Source organism: Mus caroli, unplaced genomic scaffold, assembly GCF_978045245.1.
Source record: "Mus caroli unplaced genomic scaffold, Mus_caroli_1 scaffold_9, whole genome shotgun sequence".
In the NCBI taxonomy this organism is placed as follows: domain Eukaryota; kingdom Metazoa; phylum Chordata; class Mammalia; order Rodentia; family Muridae; genus Mus; species Mus caroli.
Window position 1 is genome coordinate 39,794,775 of NW_028227264.1, and position 24,419 is coordinate 39,819,193.

Here is a 24,419-nt window from a genome sequence, read left to right on the forward strand (position 1 = left end):
CCACGCGGTTGCCCTGGCGACTCGCACTATTAGTGTTCCCGGCTCTCTGCTGTCCGTGCCATGGCCACCCAGCAGCCGTGCCGGCCCAAGTCGAAGCCCCCAGCATGTCACTTGCGGTTGCCGCCCGAGCCGCCGCTGAAGCTGAAGGTGGTGGGGCTCTTCAAAAGCTCCAGCTTTCAGGTGTCGAAGACCATCGCTGAGGTAACCCCTCGCCCCAGACGCCGCGCGCACCTCAGCCCCCTGCCGCGGTGTCGCCTGCGCTGGCGGGCGGGGGTCCACGTTCCGTCCTCGGGCTGGATGGGGGCGTAGAGAACAAATGCTGGTAGCAAGGAAGGACGACCTGGAAGAGACTCAGAGCGTGAGCGTTCACGGGGATCCGTAAGGGGAAAATGGTAATTTCGGAACACCTGTGCATTAGTTCACGTGAAATTTTTTATTAGATTATGGATTTACAAAATTCAAAATTACGGAAAAATATTCAAAAGCTCCAGCTTTCAGGACCATCACTGAGGTAACCCGATGCCCTAGATACCACGCGCACCTCAGCCTCCTCGCTGCTGGTTTAAAAAAAAAAAAAAAAAACACTTGTGATTTTTTTAGTACTTTAATTTTGGAAGGGCCTTTCCTTTATAATTTCTTTAGTTGTTTCTGCATTTTAGCAGAACCAGATTCTTTTCAGATTTTTAAGAGATGTCCCAGAAGTGCTGTGAAGAATCCAAGTATGAATTTGTAAACATGTAGAATGATGTAAAGCACCAGGAAACAAACAAATGTAGCCAGGTCAATCATGCCGCAGCACGCCTGCAACCTGGAAGCAGGAAAAAACCTGGGGGTACCGTGGTGAAATACAAGCCCTGAGCCAGCAACTAGTTTGTGCTTGTTTTTTCCAGCTGGAGAGCAAGGGCAGTAGAATTCACCTTCAGAACACACACACACACACACACACACACACACACACACACACACACACACCGCCCCTTGCTTGCTCCAGCATCCAGAGTGAACGTGCTGTCTTGTGTGTGTGTTGGAAGATGAAGGCTTCGTGCTGCCTTCCTTCCTTCCTCCCTTCTCTCTCTCTCTCTTTTTCTGGGTTGACTCTCTTAAGACATTAATATTTCCTGTGGTTGTTCCACACTGCAGGCAAAGTATTTGCAACCTTCCCCCCCCCCCACCCCGCAACCTTTTTTTTTTCTTCCTGGGAAGCTCAATTAGTAAATATGTTAGGTGTTCTGGGACACAGCCTTAGACTTATGTTGAGAAAAACAGTGTGCCCCGGTATGGTAACACAGGCACCCAAAAGGCCAAGATAGGAAGTTGATGGTCAGCCTGGGCTACATAGTTATTAATACCTTGTCTTCATAACAAAGCAAAGTGGTGGACACAGGATATAAGTGTTCTAATCAAACTTTATTGTAGGGGCTGGAGAGATGGCTCAGTGGTTAAGAGCACTGACTGCTCTTCCGAAGGTCCTGAGTTCAAATCCCAGCAACCACATGATGGCTCACAACCATCCTTAACGAGATCTGACTCCCTCTTCTGGAGACAGCTACAGTGTACTTACATATAATAAATAAGTCTTTAAAAAACTTTATTGTAGATACTGAGTTAGACATATATAATTTTGATGTAACATGAAATATAATTCATCTTTTGATTATTTTCAACCATTAAAAGATGCATAATTATGTTTGACTGTCAGTTCTTTCAAAAACTGTTCAGAGCCAGGCGTGGTGGCGCACGCCTTTAATCCCAGCACTCGGGAGGCAGAGGCAGGCAGCCAGCCTGGTCTACAAAGTGAGTTCCAGGACAGCCAGAGCTACACAGAGAAACCTTGTCTCGAAAAACCAAAAACAAAAAAAAAAAATTAAAAAACAAAAAAAAAAAAAACTGTTCAGGAGTTAACTGCTATAGAGGATATTAAGTCAGCAAAACAATGTTTTTAATATTGTAATAATGTAATTTTCCCTTAAGTTTCTGCCTCTTGTGACTATATTCAAATATGAAGATGTATCAATGTAAATTCAGTTCTAGCTTAACTGAGGATATTTGATTATAATCCCAGTATGTTTGTGAGTAATCCCAGATGCTTGATTCATAGATTTTGATTTTTAAAAGGTAAGGATAAATACTAGTATATATTTTAATTTGGATGTAGTCCTTTCTATAACAAATGTGTTGTGAACAAGCATAATAGGGCCTAATTTGAAAACAACTGATCTTATTACTTTAGATAATTCCTTACTTAGAAACAGCAATCATCTTGTAGGATTGTCTGAAACTGAACACAGTCCCATAGGACTGAGAAAAAGTTCCGTTGTTTGGGTACCACAGTCTTAGAAGGCAAGTGGCCAGGTTGCTGTCACCACCTTGCACCCATCCCAGAGTATGATATGCTGTCTGTCACCCAGGCTTTCTCCCTCTTGAAATCATCTCATCTGATAGAGAACTCGAGGCCCATGCCTTTTAGACCACAATGGGGCCTCAAAGCATCATCCTTAGCAATCAAGGTTTGGTTCCCAGCACCATGTCTGCCAGCTTACGACCTCGTAGCGCTGCAGCTCCAGGACATCCAATGGCCTCCAGTCCATAAGCATTCACACTCAGTGAATATTAACCACTTCTCTTCCCAACGCAACTCGCACATACACATCATTTTTAAAAAAGATTTATTTATTTATTATATGTAAGTACACTGCAGCTGTCTTCAGACACACCAGAAGAGGGAGTCAGATCTCCTTACGGATGGTTGTGAGCTACCATGTGGTTGCTGGGACTTGAACTCAGGACCTTCAGAAGAGCAGTCCGGTACTCTTACCCGCTAAGCCATCTCACCAGCCCCCTACACATCATTTTTTTAAAAGTCTGTTTTAGAAGTAATTTTCCCTGTTTCGCACACATGTAAAATGTTTGGCCAAAGCACACTCAGTTCTAAAACCTACCCAGAAGCCCACACTTACTCCTTTCCCTGAAAGGCAAAGCCATAATAGTGCCCTTTTGGTCATTCTCCTTACATGAATAACTTAAAGCAATAATATTTGTTTTTGTTTTTGTTTTTGCTTTTGTTTTTGTTTTGCTACAAATCAAGCACCAATAGATCTACTGAGATCTAACAGCTTACTTTGGGGGAAGGGGGAGTCCTAAAAGAACATATCAAATCCAAAAACCATTGGCATAAACTCATTTACTGAGTTATGTATCAATGTTCTACCATATACCAAATGAAGTAGCAATATAGGAAAACTAAGACGGTAGACCCTCTGGGCACAGGACAGGGCATCTCAGGCAGTGCGGCCTCCATGTGCGGTGTGAAACGCCCTGAAGAGCCCCTAAAGTTGGGGGGAAATGATTTTGACTTTAAAAAGAGAACTTGGGGGCTGACATGATCACGCAGGGAGCAGATTACATGCTGTGCAAGCATGAAGACCTGAGTTCAGATTCCTGGTTCCCATAGGAAGCCAGGTGTGTTGGAGTACATGTATAACCCTTAGCCTGGTAAGGAGAGACGGGCTCTCTGGCCAGCCAGTCTAGCTGACAGCTCCAAGTTGACTGAGAGATCCTGTGTGTGTCAGCAAATCGGACTCCCCATGTGCACCTCCAGTGTACCCCCAAATAAGCGAGTAAATACATAAATGAGAATTTAAACTGTTTTATCTTGAAACCTAGACTTTGAAAGCCAGTTACCCGTACAGATTTGAAGACCCTGTGATAGTTCCTCTTCAAGAATTTGCTTGGGATCAGTTTCTGGAGGAGAAGAAGAGGGTAAGGGATCTGTCTGTCCGCATGGGGGATGTTGGCAAGTACGTGAATTCTTGTGCAGTTTGGGGAAATGACATATCCTGCTGCAATTATTTCTCTTAACTGTGTACTTTCCCTACATTATTTTAATCGTCTTCACAGATATCTTTCCTAAACGGTATACTATTTCCAGGATGTCCTTTTAGGTAGCATGTGAGAGAGATGCATTTTAAACTGTCAGAGATGCTAATTAGCCCTGATGGCTATCCTTCCTTCTTTCTGTGTTGCTTACACTTCCTGTGACACCCTTGACACTCAGCGTACAGTGTCCTGGCCCTTAATCCAGAAAATGTAGGTATGTATATCAGGGATAACAGAGTTGTGTGGGGCTCTTGTCGGAGGAACTCTGCTGGCAGAAGCCACCCTCCCATGAGGCAGCTTGTCTTAGCAGGAGCTTTGTTCTCTAGATTTCTCTTCTAACAGTACTTTTAGGAACCCAGACCTGCCTCAGGACTAGCAGAGCTTGTTTGGACTAGATAGTAGATGAGAGGAGAACTTACTTCTGAGATGCCACCTTCCTGAAATGCTCCCAGATAGTCTCACCTGGAGCCTAGAGGGAGAAGAATGTGGGTACGGCATTTTGACTCAGTCATGTGCCATATGGGAAGGTCGTAGCAAACACTTGTACATAGTGCTCAAGATATGGAGGACATGATTCTAGCATTGGGGGATAGGGAGGAGGAAGACAGTCAGGACCTTCTACAGTGAGCAGTAACCACTGGTTCTGATTTGCCTGGGATACCAGAAGTCCAGTGTTAAACTAAAGCCATGGAAGGAAAGTGGGACTGTTGGCCAATCCTAACAGAAGACATTTCTTTAATTATTAATTTTTATTTATGTGCATGGGTGTTTTGTCTGCACATAAATAAAAATAAATTATGTCTGTGTAACACATGCATGCCTAGTGCCCACGGAGACCAAAAAAGGACACTGGATCTGGGCCTAGTGTTACAGTTGTGAGCACCATGTGGGTGCTAGAAATTGAACCTAGGTCCTCTGGAAGAGCAGCCAGTACTCTTAACCACTGAGCCATCTCTCTAGCCCCTACATAAAATAGTTTTGGAAAGTTTTATAATCTAGTGTATGATATTACCAGCTAGCCTCGCATTGTCTGCCTGCAACGGTCTATGGTTTGTATCCATGTGTAAGGTCGTCTTGCACAGTTCCACCTCCCCCTTACACCCCAGAACCCTCCCCTTCCAGCCCAGGCTACCTTAGATTTGTGTGCACTCTCCTGCTTGCCTTCCCCCTTGGTCTGATGAGGTTTTCTAGTTCAGCATTGCTGCTTTATTTTGTCTCTCTCCTTTCTTCTTTCTCCCACCTCCATACCTATGTGTGTCACCTTAACCTTATTAGTGTCAACCATGTCTGTGTTGAGTATAGAACTTCCTGGTACATTGGGTCCTAGTGAGTCAGTTCCTTAGGTTTTTCTGGCCTTGTGCTTCTGCAGAATATAGTGCTTCCCTCTAGACGCAGCTTCAGGGACTGTGGAAAAGCCTGTCTCTCCACCCATAAACAAACAAACAAGGACAGCATCATAGAAGTTAGTAGCAGAAAGCTCTAGAAAACATCAGAGCCCGGCTGCTGTCTTGAGGCCAGCCAGCACATGTCCTGAAGTGCGTCAGAGACAGAGATAAAGTGTTTACATATGTGTACCTCCTATCATGTTCCCCTGTCTCAGTGAACAAAATGTCCACAGTTCCCTCTCTTGCCACAGGCTTGAGTCTTACGGAATGCAGCAAGAAATCTAAACACACAGGGAAGTGATTCACCGTTGATCATGAACAACTTTGTTCTCTGGTGTGAAAACCTGGAGCAGGTTTTAACAAAGGCACACAAAGCAAGTTAGAGGATAGTAGGGCTCCTCAGAGGAGCCGGCAATACAGCTCGCTGGCAAGTTGAAGGCAAATTGTTGCTCAAACTAGTACTTCTCCAATTCAGTCTTGAGCCCGGCTGACTGATGGGAGCAAAAGGGACAGACAGGGCACTTCTATGTCCCATGGAGAGGGTACATTGATACTTCATGTTGTAGAGAGGAATTTTAAACCCAGATCAGCAGGTAGACACTGCCCCATTCTTTTCTGTTGGCTTATCTTGGATGCTGTCTAGAGAATATCCAAATCTGTCCAACAAAGAGTGACAGTAAATAATGAGGGGAAAGCATGGGAGGGGTGAGGAGAGAGACATTGATACTATGAATCTCAGAGTCAAGGTTGGCTAGAGAAGCAAGTGTGAAACTCGAATGACTGCCTTTGTCTCTACTTGCAAGACAAACTAACCAAAGACAACTAGGGAAGGCATAGTCAGGATGCTGACTCTGTCTCCCAGATGGCTAGCTTTCTGAATAAAGCACAGCTTAAAGATTCAACTCTTATTCCTGATCACTGCAGCGTGTGGTGACAGGCAGCAGGAACTTCATTATTTTTGCTTACAGAACCAGCATTTCCCTGGATTTCACTAGAGATGCAGGATTCTCTTGTCAGCCCATCCCCAGGTCTGGCAATCATATGGGCTCACAAATCAGCTTTCACTATAACTTCCAAATGGCTGCACCAAGTCACTCATGGTTTGCTGGGGCTGGCACTGAGAAACAACAGGCAGGGTCTTCTCAGTGGCCGATGTTTCTCTGACCACAGGGGGCTTAGGAAGTTGATGGCGGCATTGTATGGATGAAGATGAGTTTCATCTTAAATGTAAAAGTGTTGTATAAACAAACTCCTGTTGGCCCCGGGAGGCATTTTCTATTCTCCTCTGTCCAGAATAATCACTGTCCCATGCCTGGGCCCCATATCTTTATTGCACGCACTGGACCTCAAGGAGAGAGATATAGCCATTTCTTCCGAGGTTAAGCACTTCTGGGGCAGCGATTTTACTTCCTCATGATGTCAAACCTTATTTCAGTCCCGTGGATTAACAGTGGTAGGTTGTTACCTACCAGAAAGGCCTGGGCTTATAGCATCCATGCCACTGGCTGGTGAACCTGTGCAGTCATGAAGCCTCATTGACACTTCAGTAAAATAGGTTTTGTCAATGCTCATGCAATAAATGAGAACTGCTGTCTTATTAACTTTAACTAAAGCTGCTTGATTTTGAACAATTCCTTTCATGCTACAATTTCTTAACGGGAAATACTAAGAATTTGATTCCAAAGTTCCTCAGCATTGTCTGTTTCCTGAGTCTTGACTTTAGTTCTGAACATTGAAGTTCTATCCTCTTCCACATACCCCTACCATTCTGCCTTACTTCCTTGAATGTGCACGAGCACACTCAAACATACACACACACACACTCAGTTCTTTGCATTGAAAGCCATGTCTTTCTCAGACCCTCTTCCGCAAATGCACACAGTAAAATGCACCTCATAAATGGAGACAAAGAGTGCATTTAATTCACAAATTAATGCAACAGACACTCTATGTACATATTATTATTATTGTTATTACCAGATTCTATCTGTCTCTGATTACAGTAGTTTAAAGATTGCTTTTTAAGTTATTCTCTTTTCTTCATTATGTTAAGAGTCTCAAAAATGGTAAGGTTTTTTTTTTTTGACAGCAGAATTCTAAAAGATGGTTTTTAAAAACATATTTTTAAGAGATGAAATTCTGGAGTTGGCCGGTCGGGCTATAGAATTCTTGTCAAGCTCTGGTGTGTGGGTTTAGCAGTTGTCTCCTTCTGTCATTATTTCCCCTTTCCCTGTAGGAACTGAAGGGTGAAACCTGGGTCTATTCCTCCTATGTGATGTGTTTTGTTAATGATCAACTCCTGGGTAACGCATTTGATCTGAAGAAGTGGGCCCAGAAGGTATGGGATGTGATCGATATTCGGCCCTCTGCTCTGTATGAGGCGCTGACTCTGGACTATGCCACGACGTTCTTAAAAGACACCAAGGCAAGTTACACAGATTTCTAATAGAACTTTCCATCATTTGTATTGGTTCGTCATCAATCGTTGATTTATTCACAAAGTAGATACATGGGACAAGGGATTAAGGTGTAACCCCCAGGGACCTTATTAAGGCAGTTACAAAGGATTATGGGTTCAGGTTTTGGCTGAATCTTTGTTATTATATAATTATTAAATATTCTAGTGATTATTATTTTTATTATTATTAAATATTATCAAGAATCTTTATATCAAGGCATGTGTACCACGCTATGCTTCAGTGATATGTAGGTTCTGGGGGGTTGAACTCAGGTCATCAGGGCTGTATGGTACGTAAAAGATTTACCTGCTGAGCCACATGTGTGCAGGCGCCCTCAGAGGCTAGAAGAGGGCTGAAATGAAAGGCTTTTGTGAGGCCCTTGATGTGGGTCCTGAAAACTGAATTTGTGTCCTCTGAAAGAGCAGCCAGTTTGTTTCATCTCTGAGTCATCTCTCCAGCCCTGGCCCTGAAATATTTTAATTAGTCTTTTCTAACAGCTACGTGAGAGCTACTGCATTGAGATGACATCTGAAGTATGAAAAGTGGGAACTAAGATTAACAAGCAGCACCTGAGGAGTTTAGCTGAACAACAGGATGAGGGCAGTTTAAAGCAGGAAAGAATTGGCAACAGCTGTAGTGGCAAAGATTGATAGGAAGCATGAGTTTCATCAGAGACAGACAGACAGACAGACAGAGCAGGGAAGGATGGTGTCCCAGTCTGCTTTCTGTAGTAAATGCCATGACCCAACAACAACTTGGGAATGAAGGGATTTATTTGGTCTATGGTCCATCTTCAAGTGAAGGCAGGGCAGGAGCTTGAGGCAGCAACCAAGAGGCAGGAACTGATGCTGGCCAGCATTGTGGAGGGATGCTGCTCACTAGCTTGCTCCCCCTAGCTCGCTCAGCTACCTTTCTTGTACAGTCCAGGATGGCATTGCTCACATTGAGCCGGGTTTCCTCCAGTGATTAGCAATTAAGAAAACACCCCACAGATATGCCCACAGGTCAATATGATCAAGGCATTTCCTCAAGTGAGGCTCCATCTTCCCAGGTATGTATAGGCTTGTGTTACACTGACAAAAACTTATCCAGGACAAAGATTTAAAAAGAAAAAAGAAACCTTTGATGTAGTAACCTCTGCTCATGCTGGCCTGTGCCCGCAGAATGACCCACTGCTAGGTAGGACCTGAGTTGTGCAGAGGCAAAGACTTTGTCTCATGGGCCCTGGTTTAACTACTGCCTTGAACAGGAATGGAACATACTGGTACCTAGTGTCTGGTTGAATAAACAGTGCACTCAGAGAGACAGGAGTCCCGAGACACACGGTGTTCCCAGGAGTGTCAGTAGCAATAAGGAGAGAACAAGAGCCCAAGCCACCGTCTGGGTGTCAGCGGTGTGACGCTACTGTGACTGCCTCAAGAAACAAGATGGCTATTGCAGTGCTGCTGACTCTCACCGTTCACGGGGAAGCTGGGGAAACGGCTTTAGAGAAGAGTTAGGGAACAAGGGAGGTCAAATACCAGGGAAATGGCCAGCGCCATCCATGCCAGAGGAACGTGTGGCCAGGATGCCACCCCAGGTTCATCAGGCATGAGTCGTGGGTTCAGGCTGCCACCCTCAACATGGAGAGTTGGATCTTTACAATACGTCCCGAACCCCAGGACTTCAGAGCACTTGTCTGGCAAGTCTAGGCCATGTCTCTAACCTGAGAACTAGGTCCCTGAACATTCTAGCAGTGCTTGTGAAATAACACTGGGTCATTGCCCAGATAGGAAGGATGGTTGGATGTTACATAGGTTCGGAAACCCAGCAGCAGATGCTAAAGAAAACAGGCCAGCCTATGGTTTACTGTCCATTCTAAACCAGAGGTTTTTTGTTTTGGTTTGGTTTTTGGTTTTTCGAAACAGGGTTTATTGCCCTGGCTGTCCTGGAACTCACTCTGTAGACCAGGCTGGCCTTGAATTCAGAAATCCGCCGGCCTCTGCCTCCCAAGTTCTGGGATAAAAGGCATGTGCCACCACACCCGGCTAAACCAGAGATTTTTATCCACAAGGAAAATAGTCTAACAGAGCTTCTCCCAGCCCATGAGGGTGTGATAGAGCTGTGCCAAAGCAAGCTGCTAGCAGGGAGGGCATTTGGAAGGCGCTGTAGTGACATATGCTAGGAAGAGGGACAGTGTGAACCGATTGGTGGCATTGACAATGAGGGACCTACATTCCTGAGGAAAGACTTAAGCACTTGTACAGAGGATTCTCTTGTTGAACCAAAGCAAGGATCATGTCTGTTTCCAGGTTGGAATGTCATGCTAGACATGTAGTTTGTGTGTTTGGCTCCTGGTGACTGGGATGTTGCGTTCATTTGTTTCTCTTCAAGAGCATTTGTCTAACTATCTTTGGTTTGGTTTGTTTTGGTTTGGTTTTTCCTTTTGGTTGTTATTTTTAAAATAGGAACTACATGTAGCCCAGGCTAGCTACAAACTAGAGATCTCCCTGCCTCTTTAGAGCTGGTATTAGAGATGAGTTCCACTAAACTCATCCAGCATTATCTGTTTCTGACAGCCATATAAATAATCAATTGATCATCTTTATTTTAGGCAAGTTAGTTATGCCTAGATAGACTTTAATTCAACGGTAATTTCCAACATAGCCTCTTGTTCATTCTAAGCCTGTGAGGTTTATTTAGACCTCCTGTTCTTTAGCGACAGCAGTTCTCTTCCCAGAAGCTAAGAGTCTCAAACAAATTAATTATAATTATCTAGGCACATGTAATCCTGTATTATTGCCTGTAACCCCAGCTCTCCAGAGGCTGAGACAGGAGGATTTTTATGAGTTCAGGGTCAGCCTGGGCTATGGCCTTTAAATGAATTCCCGACCAATCTGGGTTGGACAGTGAGGTACTGTCTGAAAAAAAATAACAGAGAAGAATGTTAATTATACTTACTCTGCTCTTAACCCTTCCACGCTGGACGCCAGGCAACACAAGTGTTAATGTTTTAACTAAAAAATTTAAACGGTCAGAGTATTTTTAAAGAAATATGTGATTCCCAGATTCTTTCTTTTTTCTTTTTCTTTTTCTTCTTTTTTTTTTCCTGTGTGTGGTTTTTTGTTTTTTTTTTTGTTTTTTTTTGTTTTTTTTTTCGAGACAGGGTTTCTCTGTGTAGCCCTGGCTGTCCTTTGTAGACCAGGCTGGCCTCGAACTCAGAAATCCGCCTGCCTCTGCCTCCCAAGTGCTGGGATTAAAGGCATGCGCCACCACCGCCCAGCTGATTCCCAGATTCTTGAGGAAGAAGACAAGACAAGTTATGGACTGCACTAATTAAGTTAGTTTTCTGTTATACGACAGTGATGGCCAAGTCTGAAATACACTCCATTAGATGTATGGCTGACCCTAAGAGATAAGGGGGATAAAGACTAAGGTATTCGTTTTGGATGTCTTTTTATTTTGTTTTGTTTTTGAAACAGTGAGTTACTCCGTAGCTCAGGCTAGCCTGAAACTCACAATATAGCCCGGTTTGTCTTTGGATTCACAGCACTCCTCCTGCCTCAGCTTTACAAATGTTGGGATTACAGACAGGAACCTTCATGACCAATTTTGGATGCCCTCTTACAGGGCTAGGCAAGGCCTCAGAAACAGTTATGTCTGCGGGGAAGTGCTGCACCACGTGACAGGAGAGGACTGTGGCACAGGAGAGGATGAATGGAGAGAACCAGAAAGCATATCCTCTTCTCGTTCCTGCCTGTGTAGCCAAAACCACAGTGGGAACAGTGGCCTTAATTTCCCAGTCGGAATGGGTGTGGCTTGGCTCTCGCTGGTCTCCACAGTCTCTGAAAATCCAGGACACAGTAACCAACTCCATGACACTCACTTGGATCTTTTCCCAAACCTACTCAGAAGAGTACAAAAGAATCCCTAGTTTGTTCCTTTCCCCAGGAGGACTGTCCCCTGTTCTTTTCCACTCTGAGCTCTGGACTTTGTGACCTGCTAGGCCATGGTAAGTTAATACTGTTCACCACTGAGAGGATTTTTAACTAGTATGTAATGCGGGTTATAAAGACTTGGTAAAATAAAATTTAAAATTCCTTTAAGTCATTAATTTTACTGTTGAGTTTTCTACAGGTATCATGGTTTAGCTTGTATTTGCTGTATTGTGGTTAAAATCTTATCACTGAAAAGAATGCCCTTTTTTTTTTTTTAACATTTCTAAAACTTTCTTACACAACACTGACCTCCATTGTTTTTTCTCCCTGATTTTAATAGCATGATTTTGTGTACTTGGACATCTGTATTGATCTTTCTCCAATTGGAAGACTGATTTTTGAAGTAAGAGAATTTTGCTATCTTTTTCAAATAGGTTTTAAAGGCGTCTGTAACTGATGAAGTATGGAGTAATCTTCGAAACCTTTCATCTTTATTTTATAGCTGTATTGTGATGCATGTCCCAGAACATGTACGAATTTTCAGGTCTTGTGCACAGGAACGTCAGGATTTTCTGAGAGAGGCACAAAGCTTCATTACAAAGATTCGATTTTTCATCGAGTAGTTCAGAATGGTTGGATACAAGGAGGAGGTGAGCTGAAAACTAAAACTAAATACGTTCCCAGACTTTCACGCATTTACCTTTAGAGAGTTCATAAAGAGTTAGGCCTGGCCTCCAAGTTGCCTCTACCTCCTGAATGCTGGTATTAAAGGTGTGCACTAACAAACCTGGCTGGATCTACTTGTGTGTGTCTATGTGTGAGGGTGGGTAGGGTGCCTGCGGGTTTGTATGCACATGTGCAGAGGCCAGAGGTCAACCTTAGGTACCATTCCTCAGGAGATGCTTCCCTCGTCTGTTGAGATGGGGTGTCTTACTGTAATTGGTGCTTGCCAGTTAAGCCAGGGTGACTGGACAGTGAGCTCCAGGATCCACGGGATCTCCAGCCTATGCCAACCTGCTTCCTTTTTCTGTGGATGGTGAGGATGAAACTCAGGTCTTCAGAAAACACTTTACCAAGTGAGCTACCTTCCCAGCACCTAGAGAATCTAGTTTTACTCGTGTTCAAAGGGAATTGAATAGATAGCTCTGTGGTGAAGAGCCCTTGTTCTTGCAGAGGACCTGGATTCAATTCCTAGCATTGAGATAGCAGCTCACAGCTGTCCATAACTCCAGCTCTAGAATGAACATAGACATAGACATATGTGTGAGCATATGGGGTGCATGCCTTAAATCCCAGCACTGAGGAAGCAGATTTCTGTGACTTTAAGGCCATCCTGATCTACAAAGTAAGTTCCAAAACAGGCAACATTGTTACACTGAGAAAACCCCGTCTTGAAAGAACTTTCCCCATTTTGTTTGCTCAGTTTAATCTTCCCAGTCCTCGGAAAAGCAAAGTGAAACCCAAAGAAGTAAGTGGATCATCTGTGTGAGCATTTTCTTTACGTTGTGACCATACGATAATTTAATATTTTTCAAAGGTTTTCCATTATAACGTACTGAATCGATAACCATCGAAATGATTGCAGGCTAACGTGAAGTGATCGTCGAGTGTTTTCAATTGGTCACCTTACTCTAGATGTAAGATGTAGGCAGAATCAAACCTAAGGCGCCTGCTCTTTGTCGCCACTGCACTCTGATCTGGCTGTTGTCATTTCTTAGATATAGTACAGGGACGCGGAGACGACGGAGAGTCTATTTATGGACCAACGTTTGAAGGTAGGTAGCTTTCAAGTTTGTCAGTCATGCTAACTGATTATTCAAACTTAAAAGAATTCAAATAAGACAATTGGTGATAATATCTAGTAGAAACGAGATGTTTTTAAAGTGTAGCTTTGTCTTACTGGCACTGGAGATGTAGTTGAGTTGGTAGTATGTCTGCTTGCCTAGCATGCATGAACTGTGGGATTAATCTCTAGGCCACGTCAACTGCGTATGGTGGATCCTGCTTGTAATCCCAGCACTGATGAGGTAGAGGCAGGATGATCAGGAGTCCAAGGTCATCCTCAGATATGTAGAGTTTGAAGCTAACTTGGGCTACGTGAGACTGTCTCAACTGTCTGTTGGTCCAGCCCACAGAGGCTTTGTCTACACATTCACTGGCCTGTTTCTTTAGGACAAATCCCAGTGTACTGAATAGCTTCCTCTTATTGTACCAGGTGGTAGGAATGGTATTAAGGATTACTAGAATGGTGGCAAAATGCCAACAAAGCCAATTTGAAGAGGCTGTCACTCATCAAAGATATGGGAATTTGACCTCCAGAAAAAATAGTAATTGCAATTGGTTAGAGGCCAACATATATTTTAAACCCACAACTTCAGAATGATACTGAATTATAAAATAATCTAACTGGTTCCCTTTGGAGGAATGATAGAAAAAGAGTTCATTATCTTGGGGCTAGAGAGATGGCTCTGTGTTTAAGAGTGCATAGTGCTTTTAGCAAGGCTCTGATTTCGGTTCCCAGTACCCATATCAGGTAGCTCACGGCCACCTATAACTCCAGCTCTAAGGATCCAGTGCCCTCTTCTAGACTGCATGGATACTCTCACACACATGCACATATACATATATTTAAATAAAAATAAATATTTTCTAAAAAACTATCTTGAAAACTGAGGTAGTTAAACATCTATTTGTCCTCTGTGTGAAATATATCAGTCTATAGGTAAAGAGAAGTGTCTAAGCTAGATATGGCCTCACACATTTAATCCCCAAACTCAGGAGGCAGAAGTAGGCAGATCGCTGTGGTCAGCTTGTTCTACAGAGTAAGTTCCAGGATGGCCAGAGCTACATAGTGAGATCTATCTCAAAAATAACATTAAGATAGATAGATATTTAGATAGATACTTAAGTGGATAGACAGACAGATACTAAATAAAAGAGAGAATCTCTGTATAAAGTATTCCAGAGGCTGGAGAAATGGTTCAGTGGGCAAGAGCACCTGCCGCCTAAGCGTGAAGACCTGAGTTTGGATTCTAGCACCATAGAAAAAGCTGGGCATGGTTGTATGTGCCTGTATTACATGTGTGTGGGGGGTACTGGGGCTACTACGGCCAGCTTAGTTCCAGGTTCAATAAGAGACACCCTGGCTTAAAGAAACAAACTGAAGAGTGGTAGAACAAGACACCCAGTGCCTTCTTCTGTCCCTGTCTTAGTCACTGCTCTGTTGCTGTGAAGAGACACCGTGACCAAAGCAACGCTTACTGAAGAAGCATTGACTTGGGAGCTTTCTTAGAGTTTTAGAGGGTTAGTCCATCATCATCACAGTGGGGAGCAGGTAGCTGGCATGGGCTATCAAAACCTCAAACCCCACTCCCAGCAACACACTTACTCCTACAAGGCCACATGGCCTAATCTTTCAAATAATCTATGAACTGATGATTAAACATCTAAATATACCAGTCCATAGGGACAATACTCAGTCAAACCTCCATAGTCCTCTGTAAGCTTGTACACAGGTTCAGGTACCTGTACATGTTGCCTGCACATAAGGAGTGTGTTCTCTCTTTCTCCCTCCCTCCCTCTCCCTCTCCCTCCCCCTCCCCCTCCCTCCCTCCCTCCCCTCACCGTAGTTAATAAGTGAGAAAGAAATACTACAGTAGAGCAGCTTTTTCTGGCCACGGAGAGACATAGGTGTGGGCCTTTGTTGCATTGACCCCTCTGAACATCACGGAGACAAAGACAGCAGAAGTTCTGTGCCTCTGTTGATCTATTAAAAGGCTGCACTACCAAGGGGTGGGGCAAGCCCCTGCATTCAGCTATAGTCAGTTCCATTACAGTGTGATATAGTCCAAAGAAATCTCCTTATTGGTGAGATGGCATGGCAGTAATAGTGCTCACTGTGTAGCCCAGGCTAGCTGTGTTCAGCCCCTAGAACCCATGCTAGAAGGAGAGGCCAGTTCCAAAATGTTGTCCTCTGACCTTTGCATGCCATGTGTGGCACATATGCACACAAACACACATACGGACACAACATATTTTAAATCCTTTACAGAAAGCATATTTTCTCTCTCTCTCTCTCTCTCATACACAGAGAGAGACACACACACACACACACACACACACACACACACACACACACACACACACTATTTTACATCCTTTTACAGAAAGTATCAGGGGTGGAGAGATGGTTTGGTGCTAGGAGCACGGGATGCTCTTACAGACAACCTTGGATTGCATCCAAGCACAAGTGCCTGGAGCTCCAGCTCAGGAGATCTAATGCCCTCTTGTGGCCTTTGTGGATATCAGACATACACACAAAATCAGACCAGAAGAGGGCATCAGATCCCTTTACAGATGGTTGTGAGCCACCGTGTGGTTGCTCAGAATTGAATTCAGGACCTCTGGAAGAGCAATCGGTGTTCTTAACCGCTGAGCCATCTCTCCAGCCCTTGTCCTTAAGTTTCATCAGTGGCATATTAAAGCACAGGAGACGGCTGGATGAGATCTCAGATCCCTAGCAACCCTCGTAAAAGCTGCACTGTCTTGGCAATCTTTCTCTGATTTAGCACTAAGAAGGCAGAGACAAGGGATCGTCAGAGCAAGCTGGACAGCTAGGCTTACCAAATCAGTGAGCTCTGGGTTCACTGAGTTACCTACCTTACTATATATAGTGGGGGTTCACACTTACCTCAACCTCTGGCCTCTGCATACAGTTTTATGTAACTACATAACTACTATAATAAATATAGGCTTTGCCTTGAAAACTACTGTTTGTAGAGGTGGGTCTGCGAAGAGTTCTGTGAGTCAGGCAGGCCTTGAAATTGTAACCTTTCTTCCTTAGTTTGAGGCCCAGCTATCTAGGTAGCTATGTGTTAACTAATTAAGCTAGCATTGAACCTACCACCTTCTACATCCTAGGTTAGGTACCTGACTGCTGAGCTAAATCACCAAGTCAGAACCTTATAGTCAGTGGATAACGGCTTTGTCGTGCCCCACTTGATTTAGTACATCTGAACTTTGAGGCTGTTAGCCATGTTTCTGTGACGAGCTATCTGACCAAAGCATTTAGGGGAGGGGAGGCAGGGCTTGTTTGGCTCACAGCTGGAAGGTGTGGTCCAGTATGGCAGGGAAGGCGTGGCAGCAGCAGAGAGGTGAATTTGATGCTCAGCCCCCCAGTGCTGTCGCCTTAAGAGTGACTACTCCCTGTTCAGTTAAACCTTTCTGGAAACATCTCCTGGACACTCCCCGAGCTGCATTTTCAAGGTGATTGAAAATCCTGTCAAGTTGGCAATGAGATTAATTATCACAGTAACAAATGTGGGGATGAGATTGCTAAAAATGGTGTTCCTCAGCAGCTCTCTGTTCTTTTCCCGGGTAACTTTACACATCTGCACTTATACACCCCAAACCACCCTTTCCCTCAAAAGGCAACCACAGGAGACTGGAGATGAAAGTGGTTTTGAGTATGAGAGGCAATAAGCACAGACTGCTTTCTTTATCATAAATATGTAGGAGCACACCTGAGACAGTAATGGGACAGGGGTCCTAGGACTATAGCCACGAGTCAGGGGTCCTGCTCACAGAGGACAGGAAGCACCGTGTAAACTGTAGAGACCGGTGACTCCACTGTATTTAAGGACTGTGACAGAGCTCTGTGTAAGAGCTGCAGGCGGGCCAGACCTGTGATGGATTTCAGAAAGGCTCATACTGCTCACATTAGTTGTCTGAGCGAAGCTGCACTGCCGAACAACCCAGGCAGTTTGTTGCCGTTTACTGTGAGCTTCGAGTATGCCAAGGACAGTAGTTTTTAAGCTGTGTAAACACAAATGAACTAATGTTCAAGTAGTAGTTCTAGTAAGAGTTTACAGCTTTAAAAAAGTTTGCTTAAATATTTGAAAGTAATTTAAACTAATAGGGATGTTTACAGTTTGGAGTGTGACAGCGCCTGTTACCAAGGCTTTCTTTGTTCCTTACACACTGTGATTGTTGTAAGTGATATAGATTCTTCAGTGATCCTGATTACTCTTCCCTAGATGAAAACTTCTCGATTCCTCACAATAAGAGGGGAGTTCTTGGAATGGTCAATAAGGGCCATCACACCAATGGGTCACAGTTCTACATCACACTACAAGCAGCTCCCTACCTGGATAAAAAATATGTGGCTTTTGGGTATGTATATGACAGGTTTTTCTGTATTTATAGTCGTACATATAAAATGTTGCCCAAAATATTTGCATGATTATTGTGCATAGTCTATGATTAGCCAAAGATAGGACTAAAAGCAAAAATAATAGACACATTTAGCAATAAAGAGTTATAACCACCTTGTTATCCATAAAATACAGAAACTAGGACTGGCAAGATGGCTCAGTGGGTAAAGATGCTTGCTGCACAATTCTGATGATATGAGTTCAATTCCCAGAACTCACATAAAGGTGGAAGGAAATCCAACTTCATAAAAATTGTCCTCTGATTTCAACACACGTACCATGGTATACACACCATGCACATGAATCATACATATACACATACACACACACACAATTTTTAAATACAGGAATTAAACACAGCTTTGGTAATGATCTGTCTACTCATCTATCTGTCTTTCTATATGTACCTACCTACCCACATACCTATAATAATTACTAGACTATTAGTAAGAAGCCCATTAGTTTGTGGGCCACCGTGGGTAACGGATAGACTTTCCATGTCCCCTGTGTTCTGTTCTCTGCTGGACCCACGAGGACACAAGCAGCCTGTCTTTCCTGTGGTGCTGTGGATCATTTCTGCAATTCACGAATGACGTTCATATCACTGTCCACTTCAACTGAACAGGCCTTTACTTTACTGCTTTCTGTGGGAAGAGTAGGAAACTAATGTTCTTCCAAAAGCTCGCTCTCTCTCTGTCTCTCTCTCTCTGTCTCTCTGTCTCTCTCTCTGTGTGTGTGTGTGTGTGTGTGTGTGTGTGTGTGTATGTGTCTTTTGGCTATGTGTGTATGTGTTTTTTGGCTTTTTTTTTTTTTTTTTGGACAGGGTCTCTCTCACAAGAGACCCTTATTATATAGCCCTGGCTGTCCTGGAACTCATTCTACAGACCAGGTTGGCCTCAAACTTACAGATCCTCCTGTCTCTGCCTCTCCAGTGCATGTACTAAAGGCATGTGTTGAAAATGCATGCTTGAATTAATTTTATATGCAAATAACTTTATCTCTTCTCGGATCATTTAAACATCCTCTTTCATCTTGCTGATGTTCCTCACCCCTCAACCCCATTACAGCCGCCTTTCCCAGACACAAATGGGACCTCATAAAACTGCAATGCACCCATTACCACCGGCCCCTACAGGCATGCACAGCGGACAGCCAGTACAGCACTCCTCACTGCCCCTCATGCCCCACACCCTTTCTCAGCCATCAGTTTTGCTATATTCTTGATTCATTCAGTAAGAGTCTTATGGGCTACCTGCCATCTGCTGTTACTAATGGTTAGAGTGACAAGACACAGGCCTGATTCTCAGAGACATTAGACCCCACAGAAAGAACCCCACCAAAACCAAAGAAGCAAAGAAAGCGCAGGGTTGCATCTGCTCTATTTGGAAGGCTTGAAGTGGGTTAAGATTACATCCCCAAGTTCCAGAGTAAAAGCCAACATCAATCCTTATGATCCTTATGTGAAAAGATTCCTTGGCTGTCCTTGGGGAAGAACCTATTTATTGTCAACGCCACTCTTGGCCTCAGGGAGGCAGTGTGTCCCTTTTATTGTTTCAGCTGACCTTGCCCCTGAACTCTGGAAACAGTAGTTTCAGTCAGGTTGGAATATCTCCCCAGGACCCCACACAACACAGAGGGAGCTGGAGAGAAGTAATAACAAACTAGGCAACTAGTCTTGTTGGGGTGGATGAGATACACCTTCCTGCCCGGGGAGCTGCTGCTTCCCTGGGACCTAACATTTCAGCTTCTAGAAGCCCACGTGCGGTTAGCAAGGCCTGGAGAACGGAAGTTTCCTGTCTATCCAAGGCGAGTCCTCTAGTGAGGTGACGTTAGGACTGCCTACCAGGAGACAGTGCAGCAATCCACAGCATGGCCTTGCCCAGGGTCCCTCATGGGGAAAGAATTAAAACTGCAAGCTTGTAAGATCTCCATGCATACACAGGGTAGAAGTGTCAGGAAGAGTGAGTTGGGAATGGTGCTGGGGTCCAGTTCCAGAGGGTCGTAGGTGGGAAGGGACAGGAAAAGCTATGTGAGCTGGGTAGCTAAAGTGAAGAAGAACATTAGCCACATAGAGGAAGAAAAAATTACAGTGAATCAAATCAATTTTTAGAATGAATAAGGAGTGCTTACAGTGCCCTAAAGAACAAGAAACAAGCATGCCTATAGCTCAGCTGGGCTAGCTAGAATGTGAAGCCCAAGGGAGAATAGAGATAGACTGGAGAAACGGGATAAACAAGGTCCATTGGGCTGTAGGTGCTATGCATGCTTCAGGGTGTGGACTTTTTCCAAAGATGACGAGGAACTATGGAAGACTTATAAATTCTGAGCAACTTGAGTGGCCCATTGAGAAGATTTCTGTAGAAGTCAAGAGTAAACAGGAAGAGAATGAGAGTGTATCGAGTCCAGTTGGGAAGGTCTAAGTCATGATCGGTACAGATGAAACTCTTACCTATAGCACAAGCAGTTCAGGCAAGCTGGAGGGAGGGAGGGAGCAAATGCCAATGATATTCAGGTTACAGTCATGGAGTTTGATGACTCAAGATGTTGAAGGTGAGGGCATAGCAGGGTCTGGACCAGTGATGTACTTTCTGAAATGATGGCAATTTATAGTCTCCACTGCCCTGTTCAGCAGCAGGTATCAGACACCCATGGCCACTGAACACGTGAAATGTGACCAGAGCAACTAAGAAAACATACTTATTTGAGAGAGAGAGAGATGCTGTGCATGCTGATGCCAGGAGAGAGCATTGGATTCCTGGGTGTAGACTTAGAGGTGGTTGTGAGCCTTCCAGCAGGAAAGAGCACGGAACTCTGGGTCTGCGCAAGAGCAAGTGCTCTTAACTACTGAACCATCGTTTAAATCCCCAGTTCTAAATGCATTTAATACTCACCTATTGTCACTGCTAGGTCTATAGTAACTCCTAGGGTTTCAGAACTGGATAATAAGGAGATGGTATCACCTACCATGAGTGCCACAAGAGGAGGATTTACAAGAGATCAGTTGTGGCTGGCTAAGTTGCATTTAAGATTAGTACCTAGGCCAGGTGTGGGGAAACTAGGAAAGAGATGTTTAAGCAGCTCAGGGCTGGATGTACATCTAGAAGCAGTCTGATTGGTACCTGAGCTGAAGTCAGTCCCTAATGTCACCACCCTCCAACAGTCCCTGGACTTGTGCTCATCTTGTTCCTTTCTGTCTCCCTTCAGTCTGATGAAATCCTGTTCACGGATTAGGTCCTAGATTGTGGCAGATGGCTTCTTGAGCCTCTGGCACATTGTGAACAACTTAAAGCAGCAACGTGGTCTTGCATATCTTGTACCCCAATCCTCATCCCAGTAGAGGGGCACATTCAGTCTGTGTGAGACCTGATTGGAAAAAGGCTTCCTGCCTTCCCTCATTAGACAGTGAATCTGCATTTATCTTCTGCTCACATGGACTTGTGTTGACGTTCGTCTTCACCCATCTCCTCTTGCTGTCACAGCTCCACAGACTGGGCAGTCTAAGAGCATGATTCTGGGCATCTGGGGAAGGCTTGTAGACTGTCATAACATGAAGATAACTAACTCAGTCCTGTGAAAACCATGGGCCGTTCATGAGGGCAGAATCCTAATGATCTGGTCACCTCTCAAACCGCCCCACTTGGAGGAAGCATTTCAATAGCAACCTGTGTCAGAGCTTCCAACTGGGATGACAAAATGAAGCCCAGATGCAGATGAAGAGGATGCATGTGTGCTCATGGTTGGCACTGGTCACATCTGTCAAGGTTTATATAATAGAACCTGTCCCCACTCCTATCTGCTACTGACCCAACGCAGGCAATGGCAGAGACACCAGTCTGTGTCTAGGCCTGTCTCCATACCTCATTCTGATAGGTTTGTATGGGTTTTTGTTTGTTTTTGCGTATATGTGTTACAAGTTGATGTTTGTGTAGCTATGTGCACGTGTGTCTTGATGCACTTGCTTGTGTCTGAATGTGCATGTGGCTTCCTGTCTCCACCATATTTTTAATTTTTTAATTAAATTGATCTAAACATCCAGTTAATAGGTAATGAGTTGCAGAACCAACATATCCCTATGAGAAGTTCACTTTAAGTATGGTGATATCAATGGACTAAAAGGTAATGTTAGTCAGGGGCTGGGGAGATGGCTGAGCAGTTAAGAGTGAGCTGTACTACTCTTGCAGAGGACCTGAGTTCTATGGTCTAACTTTAGGGCCAGTGAGATCTGATGCTTCTGGCTTCCAAGATTCCCTGGGTACACACATGTGCACAAACCCACATAGGTATCTAAAGTTAATAAAGAGAAAGTTGGACGACTTGGATTTTGCATTGATTCTGCGATTTGACACCAAAGATATGCGCAATGCAAGAAAAAAAATAGGTGAACATTATTGGGACTGCAACAACATTAAAACCTTGTGCATCAAAGGGCACCATCGAGAAAGTAAAAGGACAACCTACACCAACAGCGTGCGGATAAATAAAAAACACCCTCAGGCATGGGGGATGCAGCCTAGGTGGCTGAGTGCTTGCATGTATACATGAGGCCCCTGGGGGCCATCTCCAGCATCCCGGCATGAACCTGAAAGGCTTAGCTGTATTAGATGCATGCATCTTACCTTTAGAGACACTCGTAGACCCTGGAGCTCACCAGTGTGGCGTCAACTGGCTGGCCAAAGAACTGCAAGGATCACTCGGCCTGTCTCACCTATCACCAACCCAACTCTGGGGTTATACACATGTCTGCTATATCTGACTTGTATGTAAGCATTAGGGCTCCTAGCCTAGACCCTCATGTTTGTGTGTAGGCACTTCACCAAGTGAGCCATCTCCACAGTTTTCATGCCACTGTCTTCTAGCGGAAGACATCAAAAGTCTAGCATCACTCAGGGGTTGTAGCTCGAGGCCAGCAAGTGTCTGCAGAGCCCAGACTAGCATGGGCTTGAGCCCTTATTTGCGTACCCAGTGGGTGGTGGTTGAGGTGCTTAGTAGGTGCCAGGCTTTAAGCAAAAGTATACCTCTGTCCTTAAGGAAGAACCTGAAGTTAATAAAAAGAAATAGCCGGGCAGTGGTGGCGCACGCCTTTGGGAGGCAGAGGCAGGTAGATTTCTGAGTTCGAGGCCAGCCTGGTCTACAGAGTGAGTTCCAGGACAGCCAGGGCTATACAGAGAAACCCTGTCTCAAAAACCCCAAAAATAAATAAATAAAAGATTTTCGGGCCAGTGAGGTGGCTTGGTGGGTAAAAAGCACTTGTCACACAAGCCTGATGATCTGTGTTTGATTCCTGGACCCCATGGTGGGAGGAGAGAAGCTCCTCCTCCTGAAAATTGTCCTCTTACCTACACATGCACACCTGCACATTCTCACACGCACACACATGCACACCTGCACACACACACACACACCTGCACACACACACATGCACACCTGCACACACACACACACCTGCACACTCACACACACACACCTGCACACTCACACACGCACACACATGCACACCTACACACACACAATGCACACCTGCACACTCGCACACCTGCACACTCACACAAACACACCTACACACATGCACACATGCACACTCTCACACACACACACATGCACACCTGCACACTCACACACACATGCACACCTGCACACTCACACACACAAGGAGAGGGGGAGGAAGGGAGAGTAGTATTAAATGTAAATGTAAGGAAAACTATTTCACCCTTGTAAGCAGCATTAATGATGAGGGGAACCTAGTATAAGTCTGAATGGCTGAAACTCTTTCCCAGGACTCTAAAGACTGAGATGAGAGCTGAAGGTAGGCCAGGAGATGGCTGGGCAGGGGGACGGGGACGGCTATGGCTGGAAGGTACCAGATAGTTAAAGTACTGGAAGCCCATCTGTGTGGAGCAGATGAAGACATCCCTGAAGGGCAGGGGAAGGCAGAACAGGCAGGCTTGGTGGGGCACAGGAGGGGTTCTGGTCTTCATCTTCAGCTCCTGAGGAAATACTGAAGGCTTTCAAGCAGGGAGGTGGCATCAGATTGGTGTTTCTGACACTTCGCTCCTGACTGCAGTGGGGAAGAAGGTTGCCAGGAGATGGAGAGGCAGGCACCAGAGCAAATGCAGGGAAGCAGGCGAAAAGCTGCAGCAGCAAGCAGCTCCAAGCACTAGTCACTGCCTGAATAGTGGTGTGGGCATATGGGCAGCAATGTGGCACACCTAGAGCCATTAGGTAAATAGTATCTACAAGTGGGGTTACTTTGTGACAGCCTTAGCTATAGTTGGGTGGGACCCCATGTGTGATGGATTGTAAGCAGAATGTGGAAATTCATGACTGACCACACTTTTATTCCCTCCTATGCAGGCAATTAATCGAAGGAGCCCACGTCCTTAAGCAACTAGAATTAGTCCCCACAGAGAACGAAAGACCATTGCTTCTTTGCAGTATTGCTGACAGTGGAGTTCTTTACACATGATTTTCATGCCAATCTCATTTGCTGTGGTGCTTTATTGCTGTGCATTTGATCAGCTGTTTTATATTTAATTAAATGGTGCTTGATAACATTTGATTTGAAGGCAATGG

General features: G+C 44.6%; 1 protein-coding gene across 5 annotated transcripts; it reads left to right on the plus strand.

The window, feature by feature from the left end:
- The first annotated feature begins 3 nt into the window (after positions 1-3).
- Ppil6 (peptidylprolyl isomerase like 6) lies at positions 4-24,419 on the plus strand. 5 transcript variants are annotated; one of them, XM_021175007.2, is made up of 8 exons: positions 4-201; positions 3,664-3,759; positions 7,498-7,686; positions 11,978-12,040; positions 12,140-12,287; positions 13,356-13,412; positions 17,673-17,808; positions 24,201-24,416. In XM_021175007.2, the coding sequence occupies exons 1-8, from the start codon at positions 61-63 to the stop codon at positions 24,310-24,312; spliced, it is 942 nt and encodes a 313-aa protein (XP_021030666.1). In that variant the 5' UTR covers positions 4-60; the 3' UTR covers positions 24,313-24,416. The 5 variants fall into 5 exon arrangements, with proteins under 5 accessions (XP_021030666.1, XP_085698920.1, XP_021030667.1 ...); XM_085842794.1 differs by lacking the exon at positions 24,201-24,416 and adding an exon at positions 21,054-22,918; XM_085842796.1 differs by lacking the exon at positions 4-201 and adding an exon at positions 243-392.